The 22,850-nt window shown below is 40.2% G+C and overlaps 1 protein-coding gene across 6 annotated transcripts in view; it reads left to right on the plus strand.

Annotated features, from left to right (window-relative positions):
• The first annotated feature begins 1,456 nt into the window (after positions 1 to 1,456).
• The window catches only part of Fxr1 (FMR1 autosomal homolog 1), a 50,671-nt gene continuing 29,277 nt past the window's right edge, over positions 1,457 to 22,850 (plus strand). For 3 of the 6 annotated variants that reach the window (XM_021195299.2, XM_021195301.2, XM_021195305.2), the window contains exons 1-3: positions 1,457 to 1,535; positions 21,091 to 21,143; positions 22,630 to 22,723. In XM_021195299.2, coding sequence (XP_021050958.1) covers positions 1,485 to 1,535; positions 21,091 to 21,143; positions 22,630 to 22,723 — 198 coding nt within the window. In that variant the 5' untranslated portion in view covers positions 1,457 to 1,484. The remainder of the gene's footprint in view (positions 1,536 to 21,090; positions 21,144 to 22,629; positions 22,724 to 22,850) is intronic. The other 3 variants (XM_029537790.1, XM_021195300.2, XM_029537791.1) reach the window with 1 other exon arrangement.

The raw sequence follows: 22,850 nt of genomic DNA on the forward strand, positions 1-22,850 counted from the left end.
GTCATATCTGCAATACTATGAATCTTGAAAGAATATCCTAAACAAGCCAATCACAGAAGCCTTCACATCATGATCCCACTCATATGTGAGATTGAGCTAGGCAAATCACTACACAGAAAACACATGGGTAGTTTCCTAGAATCCAGGGAATTCAGGTGAATTGGGCAATAGCAGCAAGCACAAGTGCTTTTTATTTTTTACTTATTTTTTGTTCTTTGCAATGAAAATGTTTTATATTGATCATGGTGATAGATGCTGAACTGTACATTTTAAAATCGTCAATCTTGTATAAAGAATATGTACTTTATACAAACCAAGGTGCTAGGGGGCTCGGAGCTCACACCAGTAAAGCCAGCACTCTGGAGGCTGGAACAAGAGAATGGGAGGTAAATTGAAGGCCATCTTGGGCAGAGTAACATATAGCTGTGGGGAACTGAGCAGAGACACAAGCCTGTTAGCCCAGCTGGCACCTGGAGGTGGAAGGCAGGGTGGTGAATTTGAGCTCCAAATAAAGACAGATACATCACTTTTCGCTGAAAACAGTCATGTAAAGATGCACATACAAATGAATTCTTTTAAGTACTATTTCCAAAGCCTTGCTTTCAGAAGTTGCCATTAACTTATCAAACTAAGTATGAGTACCACAAAGCTTCTAGAGCTGGTGGCGTTTCTGGTAAAGTCACACAACCCACAACCCAATAGGTTCTTGGATCCTATTTGCAAAACTTCTCACGTGTACCATTATCAGGGGTGTGTGTGTGGGGGGGAATACACTTCCCCATTGTTTAAAACAAAATCTTTTAAAAGTAATGCCAGCACTCCGATGGTCGGAGGCAGAAGCAGCTCTGTGGGTTCAAGGCCAGCCTGGGCTAGAGAACTGTGTCTTAAACAGGATTTCCCCCCACAAAATTAGCCTAGGTTTCCCGAGCTCTAATAACGTATTCAGGTAACCGTGCTCGGTCGGTGACAAGGGAGGGAGCTGCCTTCGCGCGGGGGGGGCGAGGCCCGAGAACTGCGTGAGGCTCGAGGCTCGGAAGCCCCGAGTCACGGCGGCGTTCCCGGGTTCGTCCTGGGAAAGGCTCTTCAATGGCTCCAGAGGGGAGGCTCCGAGAGCGTCGGCCGGCCATGCGCTCTGGCCGAGCCCGAGCGCCCGCCGGGCCGCGCGCTTCCTGACGGGAAGAGCCCGGAGGGCGCGTCGCCGGCCGCGCGGATCCTGGGGCGAGGGTGGCGCGCCGGGCGGGTCCGCCTCACTCATTGTGCGCGAGGCGGGCCGCGCGGGCGCGGGCGTGGGCGGACCCGGCCGCCGCAGGGAAGCCGCCCAGGGACCCGCGCAGAGCGGCGCCGCTAGCCGAGAGCCCGGGAGCGGGCCGGGAGCGTCCCGCCCTCCCGCCCGCCCCTCCCCCGCGGCGCTCGCCCCTCCCCCCTCCTCCCCTCGCGTTGGAAAGTTTCTAGAATCTCTTCCCAGCAGCCTTTGCGGTTCCAACATGGCGGAGCTGACGGTGGAGGTTCGCGGCTCCAACGGGGCTTTCTACAAGGTACGGGCCGCGGGGCGGCCGGGGATGGGAGCTGGGCACTGGGAGCGGGGTCAAGGGGCGCCGGGGACCCCGGGGAGCGAGGAGCGGTGGCAGGCGGCGGCGGGGGAGGCAGCCGGGCCGTGCTGCCGGCCTCTGCCCTCGGCGCGGTTTAACGGTCTCGGGGCCCGGGCTCCGTTATGTTTGGAAACAAGGCGGCGGGTGCTGGCTTGCCTTCTCCCCGGGAGCGTCCTAGGTCGAGGCCTCCGGGACGCGGGCGGGCGGGCGGGCTGGAGCGGCGGGCTGTGGTGCGGGCGCGCCGCCGAGGCCTGGCGGGGTGGGGGGCGCGGACGGACGGACGGACGGACGGACGGAGGCGGGCGACTCACAGCGACCCCACGGCGGCCGGGCCCGCCAGGCTCCTCTCCGCGCCGCCCGCCCGCCGGCCCGCGGCGTCAGTGGCGGACTCCCCGGCCTACCCGGGCTTGTGCTGCCCCGGGGCCCCTGCGAACCCACGCCGCCCGCCCTCCCGCCCGCGTGGAAACCCGGACGGGCGGCGGGCCGGGGTGGCCGCGGCCTGGGGAGCGGGCGGTCCCCTTCGCCCCTCGGCCCGGGAGAAAAGCGAATTCCGAAGGAAGGGTTCAAAGGTGACCCGAGGCCAGGCGGCAGGTGGGAGGGACGCGTGGCTTCCCAGGCCATGGGAAGGTGGTTTTTTTTTTTTTGTTTGTTTTTTTGCTTTTTAAGTCCTCCTCCACGAGGTTCTTTTTGTTTCTTTTGAGAAGAGGCCATGCACTGCCGTGGAGGCTGGCCTCGGAGACGGAGGGAGGATTCTAGAGTGGAGGAATTTGTAAGGCGCTTGCTTCTATTGGAAAAGGGGGAGGGGGCACCAAGCAGAACACGGAGGAGGCCGAACAGTTTTTCCATAGTAACGGCCCCTTCTCCTTATTCCCCCACCCCCAAAGTGTGCGAGAATCTTAACAAATCAACACAAAACCTCCTCAGCTGTTGTCTGTCAGTCATTCTCCAAGCCAGCATCTCAGATGTTTGAGAGTCTTGGCTATTTTTATGAAGGCCCTCTTCTAGTACACGAGTATTGTATGTACTTAAAATGGTTTCTCACAGGTTTTCATTTCAATGGCTCCTTTATTCCAGAGGATTCTATTTGGTATTAACGATTTCCTAATTTTTCAGTGTTTTGGTTTTCCCTTTCTAGCTTGCTGGTTAGCTGTATGGATTTGATTTGTCAACGTGGTAATAATTTAGGCAGTAGCTCATTGACAAAGAACGATAAATATGTTTTTTTTTTAAATTTTGTTTTGCAAATTTTGATTGTAAAAATCTCTGGTGGCCAAGTAAGTAGTAAGAGTGACTGTTGAAGCCTTTAGCATCACCTATTAGTGTGTAACTGGCTTTGTTGGTGTTCCAGGCTTAAAACATGATGTCACACAAATGATTCAAGCAATATTTGAGTAGATACTTCTTACTGAAACCTAGTGGTTACCTTCTCTGCAAGATTGCAGATATGGTGGGCTGTGCCACAAGGACTGGACTTAAAAATACTTTTCCTGCCTAGATAAAGTTCATTAGTGTGTATCACTCCCTACCCTGTGGAAAAGGCTCAGTAATCACTGATTCTCGGCACACATTTTAGGTAATAACAGATTAAGCAGGTTTTCCTTGCACATTGAAAAGTGATTGTTTCAACAAATTCTTCATCATGTAGATAATAGAGAACCATTTCTTTGACTGTATTTTATGTCAATCTGTAGTACAATATAATCAGTTTGACTTCTGTGAAGTTGGTTTGCAATCTTTTTTTTTTTTTTTTTTTAAGTTACTTCACAAGCAAGTATCTTCATGTTGGAACTTTGAAGTATTAGTAATTGATTTTGGTTGTATTGAAAATTGAGCCTAGACCTTGGTTTGTACATAGTGTAGTAGGCATTTGTTTTTGCTATAAAGCTCTGCTCTGACCCCTTTTTTTCTCTTCCTTGATAGTAAATTGTCCGGGCTGGTCCTGAACTCACTGTGTAGCTCATGCTGGCTTAAACTGCATCCCTCCTCTTTAGCCTCCTGGGTAGCTCTAGTTGCAGGTCTGTGCCCCTCTTGCACCCTACAGATCTGCTTATACTTAGACTGGGCCTCACCATTTCACTGACAAAGGCGGGAAGGACACTCGCCACATTTTTGTGTGTATTTTGAACGTTTGAAAGTTTTCCTTCTGTAATTGATTGTATGTGTACTTTGTACAAGATGTAGTCTTCAGGACCGTGGGACATCAAAGAACTTCAACTAGAAGTAATAACAAGCAGATGGGAATTCTAGGTGGCATACTTCATTATCTTGTCGCTGGATTCATGCAAATCAGGGACTTGAAATACAGTGCTATAAAATACTTTAATATCTTATGCAGTGAAGTTATCCATGTGGGTTGATCCCCTGCTTCCCCGAAAAGTAGATTTATTAAGGAAAAATGAAGAGGAACTCCTTAGAGTGGACAGGTCTCAAGGGGAGGAGTGCCTTTTCCTTTTGAGTTTGAACCTGGCTTCTCCATACATGCTTTGCAAGAGATTCACTATTAATCTCATTTGAGGCAAACTCTCCGATGAGACATGGCTTCAAACTTGGCCACCCTTTTGCCTCAGCCTCCGTTAATAGCTGAGATTACAGTCATGTATCACCACACATGACTGAAAAAATTCTTACAACCAGTTTATTATTTTCTGTCATTTAAAATTTTAATTTAATTTGTATACTGCAAAACAGCTTTGTTTCCTTTTTTAAAAATAAACATTATAAATGTTGTGATAAATGCTGACAATTGTGTGCAACCACAACCTCTATGATAGAATAGTTGCACCATCTCTTAAATTTCCCTTGTTGACACTTTAGCCTCTAGGGCAGGAGATAGCAACCTGTGGCTCACTTTTCATGGGGGTCGGATAACCCTTTCACAGGGGTTGCATATCAGATATTTATTCATAAGACAATGCACAACAGTAGCAGAATTACAGTTATGAAGTAGCAACCAAATAAGTTTATGATTGGGGGTCACTATAACACGAGGAACTGTATTAAAAGGTGGCAGCATTAGGAACATTGAGAACTACTGCTCTTAGGGTATCCTGTCTCCATAGTTCTACCATACCTATAGAATTAAGCAAAATAATGTTTCTGTTTAGCATAGTGGAATTTAATTTTTTCTAATTTAGAAGATAATAATGAATTTTGGAAATGCTAAAAACTAGAAGTTGTTTAGAGTTAAGAGCTCTAAATGGTTTTATTTTGTTGTACTTTTCTCAGTGGTAGGTTTTCATGTATAGGTGATTCTGAAATTCTGAATTTACCAACCTTTACACTTTTTACTTCCCCAGAAATATAGGGAGTACACACATTTGGCTGTGTGAATTGTGATTTAAGAGTTGGAGAGGTATCATTGTGCTTTTGATCTTTGTAGCCTTGATACATTGCTTCATGGAGTAAAAAAAATTATAATACATAATAGCATGGTATCCATGCTAAGTATATTGCTCTTGTTAAAAGTGTGTTTGTAATAAAAGCTGTCTCTTTGCAGCCCTTTAAATCTAGGTATGGGAAAGAATGGGAAGATGTGAAACACTTGGTGGTGGGATATAATTTGGTTAAAAAATACCTGCTTCTGTTCCTTTCCTACCTAAAGCAAAGTGCCTTTCTTAGAAAACTTAGAGGTAGAATGTATTATACACTGAGCTAAAAGACTGGAAAGAGGTAATATATATTGTATATAATTCATCGGAACAATGGGATGGTTTGCTAGTTGTGCATCTGTTGCCAATGTCCCATTTTCAATTAATAGCCTTAGTTTCATTTTCTGTCTTAGTGATAAAATACCCTAAAAAGCAACTTAAGGCAGAAAAGGTTTAAACATTTTATTCTGCTTACAATTCAAGGTTATGGTCATCATTGAGGGCAGTCAAGGCAGCAGGAATCTGGTGCATCCCATCATATTACATCTAGCAGGTGCAGAGGGCAGTGAATTAATGCATGTGTGCCTGTGCCCAGCTCTCTCTCTACTCTTAAGCAGTCTGTGTCTCAGTCCTGGCTAGGGACTGACGTTACCCACAGTAGGTGAGTCTTACAGCTACTCAAAAATAGCCACCTCTCGGTCACAACCGTAGACCATACTAATTTGGACAGTGTTTCATTGAGACTTTTCCCAGGGGATTTCTAGAATTTCTGAAGTTAATAATTAAAACCAGTCATCGAATATTCCATTACCTTGCCACCCCCAAAAGTACCCATTTTCATCATTAATATGTATTTTAACTGATGTATATGACACTAAACTTTGGGACCTCTGGTTTGAAGGGAGCCCTTGGGTTCATGTGATCCTCTTGTCTCAGTCTCTGGAAGTGAAGAGTTCAGTGAAGTCTGCTAGTGCAAGTCACAAATGTCATGACATTCTGTAATGTTGCATTGTGTAGTTTTGGATTAAACATAAGTTTTTTGGTAGTTGAACCTATGATTTTTTTTTTTTTTTTCAGAGATAGGGTTTCTCTGTGTAGCCCCGGCTGTCGTGGAACTCACTCTGTAGACCAGGCTGGCCTTGAACTCAGAAATCCACCTGCCTCTGCCTCCCACCAACTGGGATTAAAGGCGTGTGCCACTACCACCCGGCCAACCCATGATTTTAATGCTTTATTTCTGACCTGTATACTTCTACACTAAATACAGTTTGAAACAGAAGTAGAGCAAATCACTCAGTTTCTGATTTATATGGAGGATTTTTTCTGTTTGTACAAATGAAATGAAGTTTGGGGCCCTTTCATTGTGCTTTAACCATATAATTGACCCATCTCAAAGTATTGTAATGGATCCATAAATAATTCCTCCTTTCTTAAGCTTACTAGTAAAAATAAAAACAGATTAATAACAAAGTTGTACCGTAGTAGGTTATTTTGTCACTCGTGATGAACTAAGTTAACAGTGGAATAGAGGGCTGAGGACATAAACATAATGACTTGACAGTGAGTATAAAATCTTAATTGAAAGTCAGGCCCAATAGCAAATGCCTGAAATTCCAGCACTTGAGAGGTAGAGGCAGGAACTTCAGAATTCTAGATCAGAAAAAGTTTGAGCTGGGCAGTCCACATGATGCAAAGAGAGAACACTTTTTTTTTTTTAAAGTTCCAGTTTACTGTAGACCAAACCTTGCAACAACCCTGTCAAACTCTTCACTAACTACTCCTAATTTAGTATTTGAGGGAGAAATGGTAGCTACAGTTAGATGTAGTGAGATGATTTTGAATTCTGTGTATTTAAAATATAGGTGTTGTACATGTTAATTGTAAGTGGAAATGAATGGTCTCAACTTTTGGGTTTTGAGACAGGTTTTAGGTTGGCTTTGAATTTGCAATCCTGCCTTTACATACTGAATATTGGGTTTATAGGCCTGTTCAACCATACTCATTTTATAATTTTATTTTCATTTAGTTAAGAATAATGGCCAGATATGGCTGTTTGTAAGGGGGAAAGAAAGCTGGAATCTTTTTTGTTATTTTAAGACAGGGTCTGGCCTGGAGCTTGATACATGTTTAGTGGAGACTGCCCTCGGACTGGTTGCCACTTCTTCAGAGCTGGGATTATAGGCATGCACTACTGTACCTGACTGTTGGATTAAGTTTTGAAAAACAAATGCTTGTGATTTTATTTATAGGAGAAATACATAATAAAACATCTGAAGAGAAAAGCTGTAAAATACTGTCTAGAAATAGATATGTCTTGGCAATATTTTTCTTAATGTATCTATATATTTTAAGTGTCATGTTTTTCGTGTATTTTGTAGGAGAATAGCTTGACAGCCTGTTATTTATTAGATGTTCTGTTAGGCTTCCACATACATTTCCTGCATACTTAGGAACTTCATGCGGTATGGTTTTGTGTAGAGGTTTTGTTTTTGAGATAGAGTCTCACTGTGTAGCACTGGCTGGCTTGGAACTCATTATAGATCTTATTAGTGGAACTCACAGAGATGCAGTTGCCTCTTCCTCTGGAATGTTGGGATCTAAAGGTATACATGGCCATACCTGGTCTAGAAGGTGTGCACTGAATTCACTTGATACACAAGGAACTGATTGTGATGATAAAGGTTGACCAAGATTACGTCGTTCTATCTGAAGTGCCATTTAACTCTAGGGTTTTCACTTCCAGTTGCTTAGTTTATACTTTTTTTTTTTTTTTTTTTTTTAAGATTTNTTTATTTATTATATGTAAGTACACTGTAGCTGTCTTCAGACACTCCAGAAGAGGGCGTCAGATCTTGTTACGGATGGTTGTGAGCCACCATGTGGTTGCTGGGATTTGAACTCCGGACCTTCGGAAGAGCAATCGAGTGCTCTTACCCACTGAGCCATCTCACCAGCCCTAGTTTATACTTTCTTACACCTCTTTACATGATAGTTTTTTTGAGTAATGGACTGTGTGTGTTTTAACTGTGTATGTGTTTGTGTATGAGTGTGTGGCACAGGTATAGAGAGAGACTCCAAAGATCTTTCCTTCAGGTCACCAAGTTTCTACGTCAAATGCCTTTACCTGCTGAGCCATCTTGTCTGAATTTAACTAGATTATATCTTAGTGATTGTGTTCTCTATCACACTATCAAGTATGATTCTTTTCTTTTTTTTTAAGATCGATTTATTTATTATATATAAGCACACTGTAGCTGTCTTTAGCCACTCCAGAAAAGGGAGTCATATCTCATTATGAATGGTTGTGAACCACCATGTGGTTGCTGGGATTTGAACTCAGGACCTTCGGAAGAGCAGTCAGTGCTCTTAACTGCTGAGCTATCTTTCCAGCCCTCAAGTATAATTTTTTTTTTTTTTTTGGTTTTTCGAGACAGGGTTTCTCTGTGTAGCCTTGGTTGTCGTGTAACTCACTCTGTAGACCAGGCTGGCCTCAAACTCAGAAATCTGCCTGCCTCTGCCTCCCAGGTGCTGGGATTAAAGGCATGCGCCACGACCACCCAGCTTCAAGTATGATTCTTAATTCCAGCATCCAGGAGGCAGAGATAGGCCTTTCTCTGTGAGTTCAAAGTCAAGTCTAGTCTACAAAGCTAGTTTCAGGGCAGCCAGGGCTATTATACACAGAAACCTTGTATCAGAAAACCAAAGTGGGGGGGAAAATTCTTAATTTTGTAGTGGGCAGTTGTGAGGTTTTAGTTTTTTCATCTGCAATATGAGATAACAGTATATATATATATATTTACATTGTAAAAGCTGATATATTTAGAAGTTTTTTTATATTGTCAGGCCCTAACAACAGTTAGTGCTTAGCCTTCAGATTGTTTCTTAAATGTTTTTGTACATTTGCATTTCTAATTTAAGTCTCACAGTGAAACAACCATTTGGGGAAATCTGAGGCCCTGTCCAGCTCCACAGATCAAGTTCATTTAAGATTCCTAGTCTGTTTTTGCTTCCTTGGAGTTTATTTTTTTTACATCTTGTATAGATATTCCCTCCCACCTCCCCCAAACACTTTGTTTTGAGGTAGGGTCAGGGCTGTTCTCTAACTTGGTATGTAGCTGAAATGGTTTTACATTTCTAATCTGCCTCTGCTTCCTAAATGATGGGAGTATAGGTTTGTGCTGCCCACCATGCTGTATGGTATGGCTCCATTAGGTACAAGTATTACTAGGACAGTGGGAATAAGGAGGACTGACTTGCTTTCTAAGAATGTGCTCTTTTCCAAAGTGGTAGCTAGCAGCCGTTGAGCTGAGACATAGTCCGGGTTGGGGTAGTAGTAGTCTTTTGAAAAAGACTAATTATGTATTGAAATAGTATTTTGAGTATATTGGGTTTTAAGCAATTAAAACTTGTTTTTATTTTTTAATATGGCTATTTTAAGTACGATTCATATTTTATATTTTTGAGATAATTACATTCTTCATAGTTCACCTTTGCATTACTGAGAAAGCAAAAATACTTTGAAATATTTAAAGTGTACATACATATTTGTTTAAATGAACTGCCTGTTGAAAAAACAATTTTTTTCTGGTCATGCTAGAAATGGAAATTTTGGGCCTTGCCTATTTTATTTTTGAAGCTCAAGACTTTAAAAAAAATGGTGTTTTTTGGTTGTTGGTTTGGGTTTTTGGGGGGAGGGTCAGGGTGCTTAGCTAATGAATAGGAACAAACTACAAATTGCTGGGACCACTTTTCTGGGACTAGGTTTTCAAAATAATAGCTGGAATATAAGAAAATTAGGCAATGAAAGCAGATCATTGCTTTGTTAATCAGATTGAAAGCCATGGTAAAAGTGACTATTAAGTCTCACATTGACTTAAGAGTAAATTTCTGTTCACTTGTTTACTGGAAACAAGATTATTTTTGGCATGAGGTTCTTTATTAACTGTTGTGTTTCCCCTTTAGTATTTTGGGAGAGTGACTGGAGAGTTGGTGATGTTGGTGGCTTTGGCAGTAGAAGCTTCAGTGTATATTTGAATAAGTAAAGGATTAGTTTTGTTTTCTGGACACTGGTGATTTGTTGTGCTGTCTTAGTAGTTCTATGTAGAAAGTTACATCTTTCTGATTTGGCTCAAATTGAACATTTTAAATAAGCGATTATAGGGCTATAGGGCTGGAGAGAGAGCTCAGTGATTTAGAGCACTGACTGCTCTGCCAGAGGTCCTGAGTTCAATTCTCAGCAACCACAGGGTGGCTCACAACCATCTGTAATGGGGTCCAATGCTCTCTTCTGGTGTGTCTGAAGACGACAGTGTACTCAAGTACATAAAATAAACAAATCTTTTTTAAAAATGATTATATATTGATAAGGACTTAAGTTCTGATATTATCACAAAAGAAACTTCCTGACACACACAGGCATAACTGGAACTTCAGTGATTTGCAACAGGAAATTGGGAGTTTTCAGTAGCTATGTGGAACCATTAAGGCATTTTATTTCAAGAACTGTTGTATATTAGTGCAAGCTGTGGCTGATAATCTGTGCAATCTTATCCTTGTTGCTTTGTGTTTAGAATAGTTAGGTGCTCAGTGCTAATGCATAAGGCAGTTATTACTGATAAAAGCTGCTGTGCTTGACTAAGGACAAATTTTTTTGTTGTTAAATATTAGTTCACTATGTAGTCCTCCATGCTTACCCCTCATGAGTCTTCTATGTCAGTTTCCCAAAATGCTGGGATTATAGGTGTATACTATTAAATGCTCAACGACACACTTTTTATTTTTCATTTTGGTTTTTTGAGACAGTTTCTCAGTATAACCAGCCCTAGCTTCCCTGGACTCACTTTGTAGATGAGGCTGGCCTCAAACTCACAGAAATCCTCCTACCTCTACTTCCTAAGTGCTTGGATAAAAACATGTACTACCACACTCTGCTAGCAACATACATTTTAAAGGATATACACTTATGTGTAGCAATATCACACACATGTGTGATTTATTAGTGGTGTGCTATACAAACGTGGTTCAGTCCAAATGTCTTCCTTTTTTTTCCTGATGGTGGTTTTTGTTCCTTCCATTTCAGGTAAGCCTGCTTTTATAGCTAGATAAATGTAATTCCAGATTTCTCTATTTCCTTAGCATTATGTATGGAAACATTAAGAAACAAATGTAGGATTTTTCAGTGTGCCCAGGAAAAACTAGAATCATGTACTTGACTTTTCATGTACAGTATAATTTATAGTGATTACATAACAATTTATAAGAGTATAAAATTCAGGTGTTTGTCAGTAACCTGTGCACCCCACCCCCCATACCCGTGTTTCTATTAGATCTTTTTGTTGTTGTTATTTTTGGTTTTTCGAGACAGGGTTTCTCTGTATAACCCTGGCTGTCCTAGAACTCACTTTTGTAGACCAGGCTGACTTCAAACTCAGAAAACCGCCTGCCTCTGCCTCCTGAGTGCTGGGATTAAAGGCGTGTGCCACCACGCCTGGCTCTATAAAATAGATTTTAAAGAAAGGAATAATTTAGGGGCTGTGGGGAAGGCTCAATGGATAAAGTGCTTGTTAAGGACCAGAGTCCTAGAGGGCTTGGGGTAAATTGGCTGTCTAGAGGAGTTGAATTGGTGAGCTCTGGGTTCAAGTGAGAGACCTTGGCTCAATGAATAAGGTAGAGAAAAATGAAGACACTTTATGTCAACCTTTGATCTCCATGGGCATTGCCCACCTACATACACATGCATACAACATAGGTACACAAAAAGAATAGGATGGTTTGGAAAGGAACTTAAAAATAGCAGAAAACAAAAGCTTATAATAAGTTCTTTTTTTGAAAAAAGAAAACCTATTTCTTTTAACAGTGATAACTCCTTTCTCTTTATATCCCAGCTAGGAAAGGTTTATTTGCCCTTTGGGTTTGTTCTTCTACAGCTAGCTAGGTCTGGTCTTTTCTTTTTGTTTGTTTTCCGAGACAGGGTTTCTCTGTGCAGCCCTGGCTGTCCTGGAACTCACTCTGTAGACCAGGCTGGCCTCAAACTCAGAAATCCGCCTGGGTCTGCCTCCCAAGTGTTAGTCTATTTTTCTATTGGGATGGTCTTTGTCAGTTATTGAGATCTGTCTATTATCCTTTAAGGTAAGAGTGCAGCCCCACAAAGATAGATCTGTGCAAGTGCCAGGCATTTAAATAATACTCAGTGGTTTCAGCAGTTTGAAAAGAGTTTATATGGAAACATATAAACATATGGGAACTAAGAACCCTTGGTACTGGTCCACAACTTTTCTATTTCTAGGATTGGAATGAGAGTGACATATGGTATCCAGGATGGGTGGATTGATAACAACTCCTTGAATTGTTCAACAAAATCTTGAATACTCTAGGAAGATTTGAAAAGAGCTCAGAAGAGGGAAGATTATGGCTGGCTTGTTGAGAAAACTCACAAGGATTCTTTGTTTGCTTTCTTAGGTTCTCTAGGTTCTAATAGCAAAATTGCTATCTTATATCAGTGTTCTCTTTTCCTTGTCCTGATAAGGACCTTTCCCCTTGTATCTTTAACTGCAGACAGTCCAGGAACATCAAGGCGTTTGAGTCATACATGATAGACATGTGCTGTAGTGTTTTGGTAGTATGGAGCAGCAGCAGCATTACTGCTCCTGAGCATCGCTTTGAGTGTCTGAGGGTGCCTCAGCCTAAGACGCGCCAGTCCCTTGCAGGTTGTTTTTGTTTTGTTGTTTTGTTTTGTTTTTTGTCTTACATAAAGTTGCTCCCAGGTCTGGGACAAGAAACATTGTTTTTAGATAATATTCAAGAGATGTGAGAAAGACCTTAATTCATTACACACAGTGGATTAATACCTGTGTTGTGCTATATTGGAAACCTGATAAGAAAAGACAGTTGTATTTAGAAAATCCTGTAAAGTGGATCATACATGGGTAGGGTTGAAAACAATATAAGGTGATATTCTGTCTTTATCCATGTTGGCTGAAACGTAAGCCATGGTCAGGAAGTCAAAATAGTTGACCTAGGTTTAGAGTCCAAGGAATAATTTGAATGTGGTAGGTAACTCAAGCCTGTAATCTCAGCTCTTGCAAGGCTGAGGCAGGAACATTTCTGCAAGTTCAAGTCTCTCTTGCAGAGGGTGTTCTTAAAAAGAAGCAGTTAATTCAGAGGAATAGATTATTTCTACAGATAGATTTGGATGTTTTGTGGAAGGTCCATGCCATTTTATTATAACCTAAAATGATGCCAACTGCAAGAGAAAAATTGCTTGCTTATATTCCGAGGATTGGCAGTCATTAGTAGCTTACAAGAAATAATTTTTTAATTTGGGTACCAAAAATAGGAAATGCAGGCTAAATAAGTCACTTAAAACACCATTAAACAGATATTTTGCATGATTTTTCACTTAACTTTGCAAGTATTGGTGCTGGTACTTTCTTGATTTTTATCAGAAGATATCAACAACTTTCTGCTAGGAAGCCTCAATCCTTCCTTAGTATGGTACTTGAGTGCAGCAGAAAACTTGCCTAAGTGGTGACATGCGGCTGTCAGCTATTCTAAGTTGCCCTCATTTTTAAGAAGCATCCTGGGTTCAGAGATGCTGAACTGTCGGATTTGAGACTGGGAAGTTAGACAGGAGCTGGAAAATGAACCGTTGAATAAACTATCAATTGCCCAAAGCCTGGCAAGTCATAATCTAATGCAATTTTATCAATTAAAGAAAAATAGAATCCTTAAGTGTTGTGTAAATATGTCAGCAGTGATCTTTAACTGATAGGATGAAGGAAAGAGTGCTGTAGCACCTAACACTGAGTCCAGTGCTTTTAGAAGTAGAGAAGTTAATTGATATTTAGAACTGCAGTACTTCACCACAAGTTTGCTTCAGGTCAGGAACTAGACCTGTTTTTAACTACCTTTGATAAGAAATAAAATACATAAAATTATTTTTTTTGTTCCAAATCTAGAAAAATCTCAAAATGTTATGCAGGAACACTAACACTTGGCAGAAAAATAAGCCAGTTACGAAGAATGTTTCGCCGTTTGAAAATATTATTATTAATTATTATTATTAGTGTCATTTTAATAGTTTATTTGCTTGCTCATGAAAATAATTGTGAACTAGAGACTAGACTTATTTTTGTTTTTACAATTCTTTTTTTTTTTTTTAAATAAAGGGTCTTATAGAGGTCTGGAAATCCTGGAGCTTGCTATGTAGTTGAGGTTTGCCCTGAACTCACAAAGATCTGTCTGCCTGTCTCTTGAATGTTGAGATTGAAAAGAGTGTGTGCCATAACACCTGGCTTGTTTTTATTTTTAATTAATTATTGGTTTATTATTTTTTTGTTATTGAGACAGGGTCTCTGTTTTGGAACTTGCTATGTACACCAGGCTGGCCTTGGGATTAGAGGTGTGAGCTACCTACCATACTTTTTTTTTTTTTTAAATTTATTTATTTTAATTTTCCAGTAGGTAATTATTTTCTTGATTTATTTATTTATTTTATATATGTGAGTACACTGTAGCTGTCTTCAGACACACCAGATCTCATTACAGATGGTTGTGAGCCACCATGTGGTTGCTGGGAATTGAACTCAGCACCTCTAGAAGAGCAGTCAGTGCTCTTAACCACTGAGCCATCACTCCAGCCCCTTTTTTTTTATTTTAAATTTTGTTATGTGGAAATATGTGAGTGCAGATTTCTGGGGAGGCCAGAGGCATTGAATTGAAACTCACTGGAGCTGAAGTTAGAAGTGGTTATGAGCTGCCCAACATGGCAGTTTAGCACTGTGCCATCTCTCTCACCCCTTCCAAAATTTTAAGTTACATTTATTTAAGGGGTGTGTGTGCACACACACACACCCTAGAGGACAACTTTTAGAAGTTAGTTTTCTCCTTCCACTGGGAGTTAGGGGTAGATTCCCAAGGTAGAACTCAGGTGGGCAGGCTTGGCAGTAACTGCCTTTATCCATAGAATCATTTGCTTGCTCAACCAATGAGGATTTTTAATAGATTGGACTTTAAATATCAGAACCACTCACTATCGGAGGCTGGGGATGACTCAGCAAGTCAAGAGTGCTTACTGGTTTTGCAAAGGACCTGGTTTTGGGTCTCAGAACCCAGGTGGCAGTTCACAACCACCTGTAACTGTAGTTGGCTCTTCTGGCTTCTATATATGGGATATATTCATTCACGAAGGTCCACACACATAAGGTTAAAAAGTAAGCAGATCTTTGACAGATAAGCAAATCAATAAACAAACAAAAGTTAAGGGTTAGGCTGAGGCGTGTCCTCACTTTAGAGAGCTGTATTAGCTCTTCTCTTGCTGCTAGTGGTTTGTTTTGCAGTGGAAACCTTAGCTCTAACAAATTTAGAGTTTGAGTTTTTATAGCATGTAAGTCTACTATATTTATTTATTTATTTTTATCTAGACTACCATCCTAAACTCAGTTTTGTAGCTTTTAGCTGTTTACTTCCTGATCACATTCAGTTGGTGGTTTGTTTGCTGAATGCTAGCTGTGGTGTTTTAGTTTCTGTTTCCCCTTTTGTAAGGAGTATACATTAGTTTGTAATGGATTGCATAAAAGGAAGACATTTGATGAACATATTGATTAAACAACCAATAGTAATAGTTGAACTTGGTCATATAATTCTCCAAATGGGTTATGGCAGTGGCCGTGGGGCCTGGGAGCTGGAGACACTACTACTGCATACTGTCATTTGCTGCAGTCTTTCAGGGACCCGAGTTAAAGATTTTAACATAAGACTTAAGCATAGGCCTTACTGCAGAGGTGTTGAGGGAAACAGTAAGATACACCTAAGTGTAGGTGTAGACTTCTTGAGAGAGTGTCAGCAAGAGCCATGGACAATCTTGGTAGTTCTGAAGTTAGCTTGATGCTAAGATATTCTTTACCCTGTTTCTCTTCTCTTTCAGTAAAGAGGTTTAGGGTGTCTCTGGATTTGATGTGGATGGGATTGTAGTCTGATAAGGTGAAATCATATATCAAAATGGAGGTCAGACTTGTTTTCTGTAAAGGAGTTTTTGAGAGATACTTGGAGAATTAAAAGTTTGTGGCTGGAAAAGGAGGGTGGTTATATTGATGATGCTATAAACAAGGCCCTTTGCTGTGTGTAAGCAATCTTAGCAAATGTTAATTAGGCTGGAATTCTTTACTCTAAGCTGGCTAGGAACTTCATCAAGCTGATGGCTCCTTCTCCTTTCCAGGTCCCATTAATTTCCCTGTCTGTCTTTTCTGCCTCCAATTTAGTGGTAGTGGTTTCAAAAGGATGCCTGTCTATAGCCTTTTATTTTTTGTTGAGAGGGCTGGTTGCTGTAGAACTCCTAACTGACCAAAGATGACCTTTGACATCTGATACCCGGTTCCTCTACTTCTGCTTAAGATCTGCAGATTTCAAATGCATGGTGGTTCTACCAAGACTTCATTGTGCTTTCCTGTTACAAATTGGGTTTTGATGATTTTTTTTCTGTAAATATGAAAGTCTCCATCATTTCTACTGGTATTGTTGTAAGACTTAATCCGCTTTTTCTCTTTAGTGGAAAGAGCTTTTAAAAAAGAATGAGATTTTTTTCTTAAAAAGCACTGTTTATAACCTTCCAGGAAGTGAGAATTTGGGTTGGTGTTGATATGTATTGGCTGCAGTTGTTTCTTTCTCTAAAATGAGAGGTTTGGAAGATCATTTCAGAACTATATCTTCAATGGCTGTTCTGTGTTGTACTGTGTGCTTTCTTCAAGCTGTTTATGCTTCCATATCAAAATTGCCAAGCACCTTAGGGTAGATACTTGAAAACGGAAGCAAAGTTGTTTATGTTGATAATGTTTGTTTTGTTTCATAAAACAAAGTGAAATAGGAAAAGAACAAAGGTAGAAATTGTAACACATGTAACATCTTAAAAGTTGTATATAAGCCAGGTGTGGTGGCACACGCCTTTAATCCCAGCACTGGGAGGCAGAGGCAGGNGGATTTCTNAGTTCGAGGCCAGCCTGGTCTACAAAGTGAGTTCCAGGACAGCCAGGGCTATACAGAGAAACCCTGTCTCGAGAAACCAAAAAAAAAAAAAAAAAAAGTTGTATATATTAAAACTACAATCTCAGTTTCATTTTTTGGTCTGTCCTGATGTTCTTATTGACTGGGAAACTTATGGAATTTAACTCTTAGTTGAGACTTAACCTCCACCCCCAGCCCTTCTTTTTTTGCGATTATCATGGCTCATCTTTTAGGTAGGGTTTTTTTTTTTTTGTCTCAAAATTTTTGATTAGAAATAACTTCCTTACACTGGGATTATGAATAATTTACTTAAGCCTCCCCCCAATATTTTTAAAAATTAAAAATTTTTTCCATACCCTACCCCCCTTTTGAGGCAGGTTTTCTGTTTGGTTCATTCTGCCTTCAAACTCATTATATAGTCTAGACTGTCCTTGAGCTTATTCTCTTGATTCAGCTTCTTGAACATTGGGAATAAGAGGCACTGCTATCTTGCCTGGAAGAAATTTATTAAGTCTTTTAATCATTAATTTTGTGAAGACAAATTTGTGGTGGTGCTGAAAATTGAGTACAGGTGCTCTACCACTGAGCTGCAGTTCCCATCCCTTGGTTAATTTGAAACTAGATCTTTTCAGGTTTGGTTGGCTTTGAACCTGCTCTGCCTCTTGAGTGTTGGTGTTTCATGCCTTGTGCCACCATACCCAGCTTCATTTTCCATAAGAATTAGCAAAATGTCCCAGTACTGCTTAAAAGTAAATCTTTACCCTCATGTAAAAATTCTTCGAAAGTCAGGCACAATGGCCCACGCCTTTAATCCCAGCACTCCTGGGTAGAGTCAAGTGGAGTTCTGTGAACTTGAGGTTCCAGGACAGCCAAACGGGGAGCAAGAACAGGCTTCAAGTCCTGCCAACATGGCAGATTCCCGGAAAGTGGCCCTAGGGGCTATTTCCCCAATTGGGTCTGCAGTAGCAGAGATGAAATACAGATTTTAAAAGATATTAACTCGGGAATACTGGAGGGGAGTGTGTGCTTGCCTTGGGGAGGTTTAGAAGTGCCCAGTCATTGAGCTAGTCAAGGTATATCAAAATTAGCTGGTGTGTGTTTGTGTCTTCCATTCACAATCCAGCTCGAGACAGCCAGGAACTAAAGTGGATTTAACTAATTCACTGCTACAGATGACACCCAAAGTGGGGCAAGAACTTACTTTTAAAAATTAATTGGAAATTCCTGAATGGGATACACATGCATCATGATATAAGATTAGGAGGAGGAGAGGTGGTTTTCAGCAAGCCACGCCAAGTCCACGAAACTAAAACAAGGAACACAACTGCCAATGGAGATTTATCCTGGGCCCTTCTAATAGGTTTCTAGATGCCTCAAAGAGTTAAGCTTGGAGGTGCTGGGGGCAAAGGCAGGCTACTCCGAGGCAAAGAGGGAGAATAGAAGGAATGAGAAAAATGCATTCAAAGGAATTTTAAAAAGTCTGTGCCAGGGCAGCTCTCGGGATCTTCCAACTTGGTCTACATGGGAATTCTGGGATTACTCAGCCTGGTGTGACAAAAACAGAGCCTAGAACTAGGCTCACACAGTAAGTAGGAGGGATTTAATTAATGTTAAACACATAGAGGAATAAGTAATAGGAACTTTTGATCTTAAATTATAGGTCAAAAAGCAGGAGATAAATGAAAAAAACCTAGATTAAACTTATGTTAATTCAAGTTAAATAAAGAGAAAGGGACATATGTACCCACAGAGAAATTAATTTCCATAGAAGGGAGATTTAAATATACATAGGGCTTTTGACCCTAAGTTATAGGTCAGAAAGCAGGGGATAGTCGTCCTAACCTGTCTCAGACAGTAGAAACTTAGGCATTAGTCTCACTATTAAAATCAGTTATGTAAGAATAAACAGGAGATAGTGGTGGAGCACTATCCCAACAGATATTTGCTTAGATTGTTTGAATTGCTTTGAGTTGTTTTAGTTATCAAAATGAGGATGATTGTAAGTTTGGTATTTATGATATTTAAAAATCCTCTGGGAGAGGTCAAGCAATTTAATTCATTCTATAACTTTTTAATGATTTTTGGTTACTGGACCGAGGACATCTTATTTTGGGAGAGAGGCTCTGTATGTTGAGAGGAAAGGAGAAAAGGGTTTGGACCCCTTCTAGAATGCTATGGATCAGATATGACAGGGGACGATCCCCTGAGGATCTTGACTATAGAAAAGAAAAAATTGAGAAAGTCAAACAGGACAAGTAACTTGATCTACTGGTTCCCCAACATGGGGGGAAAATGTCTCTAGCTAAAACTCCAACTAAATTTAGATAATAAATCTTGTTAGTTATGGAATCCTTAAGATTCTTCTAGCCCTCCTTCATAGGGCACGGCTGACTGTTCAGTTATAAGGAGCTTGGACTTCCTGGGCTTGGACTAAGCTTGCTGCTTGGTTTTCCTTCTGCTGGTTTATGGTTTCCGTCTTTAGCTTGTTAATTGATAGTAATACATTGCAATAGTGCTCTTTTAAACTGCTCTGTTATCTAACAACAGTTATACTTTTTGTCTTTTTCAAGTTTATCTTGGCATACACTTTAGTGTTAAACAGATTTTAAGGGAGCATGAATAGAAGGATTTCTTTGTTTTGCTTTACCAAGTGTATGTGTGTGTCTGGCTAGGCTTGAGTGCATGTTTTGGAGTTGTATAAGTGTTGAAAAATATTTACTAATTGGCCAGTGGGTTAAATTATGTATAGAAACACTGGACTAGTGAGGAATTTGCAGTTCTGTTTCAATTAAAAACAAATCTTATGTTATCCACGCCCCTTATACTTTTTTCTTTGTCGACTGTCTGATGTTGGTTGGTTGGGTGGCTGGAGTCTAGAATAACCCAGGCTGTTTTACTTAGCCATCTGATTATATACTGATTATAGCTCTAATTGTGTCTCTGTGATATTAGTCAAATGAAGATACTCTAAAATTTACCTTTTACAGCTAGAAAATGATCATTGATTTTATGTTTGTTGATAATATATTTATGATTTTGAGGAGTTATATTAACTCTAGCCCAATTTGAGAAGGTAACTGTGAATATGTGAGTGCAGACACTCATACTCTATAGCGTGTGTGTAGAAGTAACAATACTTTTGGGAGTCCTTTCTTCCACTGTGGGTTCCCAGGATCAGACTCAGTTGTCTCAGTTGTCATACTTGAATGGCCCGTACTTTCACCTGCTGAACTGTCTTTCTGGCCCTGAGGGAAAAAGTATGACTACTTTTCACATGTCATGTTTTTCCAGAGTTGGGCTGTAATGTAATAGTTACAGTGCTAGGTACTTGGTTGAATATTACTAAATCTTAATTTCTGATACATGAGAACTAATTAAAACTCTATTCGATTACAATTGTATGTGAGTTAAGAGTTAGGATGTTACCTGGCAACAAGAGTTTGGGTCATTAGCTCTTACTGAATTACTGAACTCTGAAACAACGTATTTCATCCAACTAATGCCAGTGCTCCAAGGATGAGGGTGTGTTATGTAAAGTTTTGTTATAACCAGAGTTCAAGAGGGCTAAAGAACAGCTTTTTTACAAATGGTGGAAATGAAAATCAAATTCATATCTGAACAATCTTTGCAAACTGTGGTTGGTGGAGAGTGTGGGTTTGTTTGTGGCTAAGGTGGAAAGTGTATGTGTATGTCTTTGTCTGCCCTCTCCCTCTATCCCCTCTTTCAGTCTCCCCTACATCCTAGGCTGTGTAGCCAAGAATGCTTTCAGCTTGGCTGTGTAGCCAAGAATGACCTTGAATTTGTGGTCCTCCTGGAGTTGTCTATCCTACTGTTTTTTAGTGTGTTATGGATGGAGTGTTTGAAAATGGGAGGCAAGTATTCTACCAACTTAGCTATATTTCTAGCCCTGGGTATTTTATTTTTCCCCTTCTAAAGACAGGGTCTGTGTAGTCTGGTCTTGTTTGGTATTTTAGCTCAGTCCTCCTGCTGTAGCTTCCATGGTGCTGAGACAGGCTGGTGCCTCCTAGTCTTCCTTTACCCGAGTTCTTTTGTTATTCTACAGTTTTTATCACTATTACAGATTTTTAGAGCTACACAATAACATTAATGCTGATACAACTTTTTGTTTTATGCAGGGATTTATCAAAGATGTCCACGAAGACTCCCTCACAGTTGTTTTTGAAAATAAGTAAGTTATTGGTAGATGTTAACTTTTAAGAGCTGATTGTTCTTACTGATGCCAGTAGGAAAATGTTTCTGCTTTTGAGTGCTTGATTCTCATGCTTTCCAAGTTCAGTTTTGATAATCTTTCACTTGCTTTTCTATCTGCAATTTACCTGACATTTTTATGTCCTTTGTCAAAATATGTATGGATATGATTCAGTAAGCAGTTTTTTGTTTGTTTTTTGCAGAAGTAGATGCACAAGTAGCATAATGTTTAAGACCCCTGAACCTCTGAAGTTGAAGTGGTGGTACAAATAGTTACAGTAGTGAGTTTGAGGCTATCTTTAATTGCTTGATGTTAAGAATTGATAGTAATTCTCTCCATATTCTAGAGGCTAGGCAGTTAAAAGTGGGGAAGACAAATATACTAGGCTAGATTGGGAAGGGTTATAGAAGGACCTGTTAACTTGAAGGTCAAAGAACTGTTGAACTTGTGAATGGCTCTGAACTGCCTGAAGAGATATGTGCTTGAGAGACATGTTAAGGTAGCTCCTGTCTTTGTGAGCTCCATGTAGACAATAATGGTAGAAAAGAAAGGGCATCGAAATCCTAGACTTTAAGCTGTCTCCTTGCTCGGCATTCAACTTAGCACCATTTTATGTGGGGGATATCTCCCAGGTGTTAGATAGCCTATGGAAACTTGAAAATGACATTTGACTATAAAACCTTGTCAAGTAACAGCGGCTAAGTTAGTTTATAATGCTGTAAAGATTATTATGCCTTTACTAGATTCTAATTACATATTTTCTAGACAAGTTAAGAAACTTTTTTGAGGATGTATATGCTAAGATTTAACCTTGTCCCTGTGAGCATGCGAAACACAAAGTCTCCATCTGGACATAAACTCTTGAGTTTGAACTGTAAATTTTAAAGATGGCCTTTAAAAATCTTATGTGTATGAATGTTTTTTCTGCATGTATATCTGTACCATGTGCATGCCCATTCTCCTCAGGGACCAGAAGAGGGTATCATCTGGAATTGGTGCTACTGTGTGTGTGCTGAAAAGTAGTAGCAGGTGCTCTCTAGCCACTGAGTCATCTCAGCTCCTGAACTGATAACTTCTTTTGTGAGCATGTACACTAAAGTTAGTTTTTATTATTTTGTAATTTATGAAGTTGTGGGGATCTTTTTGATGTCATATTCTTGATCTCACCACTTTCATTTGATAGCTGTGAATGGATCTTAGTCATTGTTGCTAAATTAGCCCATTTTGTTTCCAGGGTATGATGTATAATAATTTGGAGTGTAATGCTATCAGAGTTAGTTATAAAGCTTATCAAGAATCATACAAAAGTCTGTCAGCTTAGTGAATTAAAGAATAAGATATTTTGGTTTTTTCTTTGGAACATTCTGAATGATAAAATCAACTTAAAAAATAAATAGCACTAGTCAGCATTTCCTTATTAGGGTCTGCTAAAATACAGGTACTAATTCTTTTTCTAATCCTTCAGTTGGCAACCAGAACGTCAGGTTCCGTTTAATGAAGTACGATTACCACCACCACCTGATATAAAAAAAGAAATTAGTGAAGGAGATGAAGTAGAGGTATGTGTATTTAAGTTTTCATTATTCTGCCTTATTTTTTGTTCTAAATAAATATCCTTGTGAGCATACCTTCAGCTCAGAGATGATCATGGTCCTTTTCCTGTTATTTATTGGCAGTGACTGTGAA

The sequence above is a fragment of the Mus pahari genome, chromosome 4 (assembly GCF_900095145.1).
Source record: "Mus pahari chromosome 4, PAHARI_EIJ_v1.1, whole genome shotgun sequence".
Classification (NCBI taxonomy): domain Eukaryota; kingdom Metazoa; phylum Chordata; class Mammalia; order Rodentia; family Muridae; genus Mus; species Mus pahari.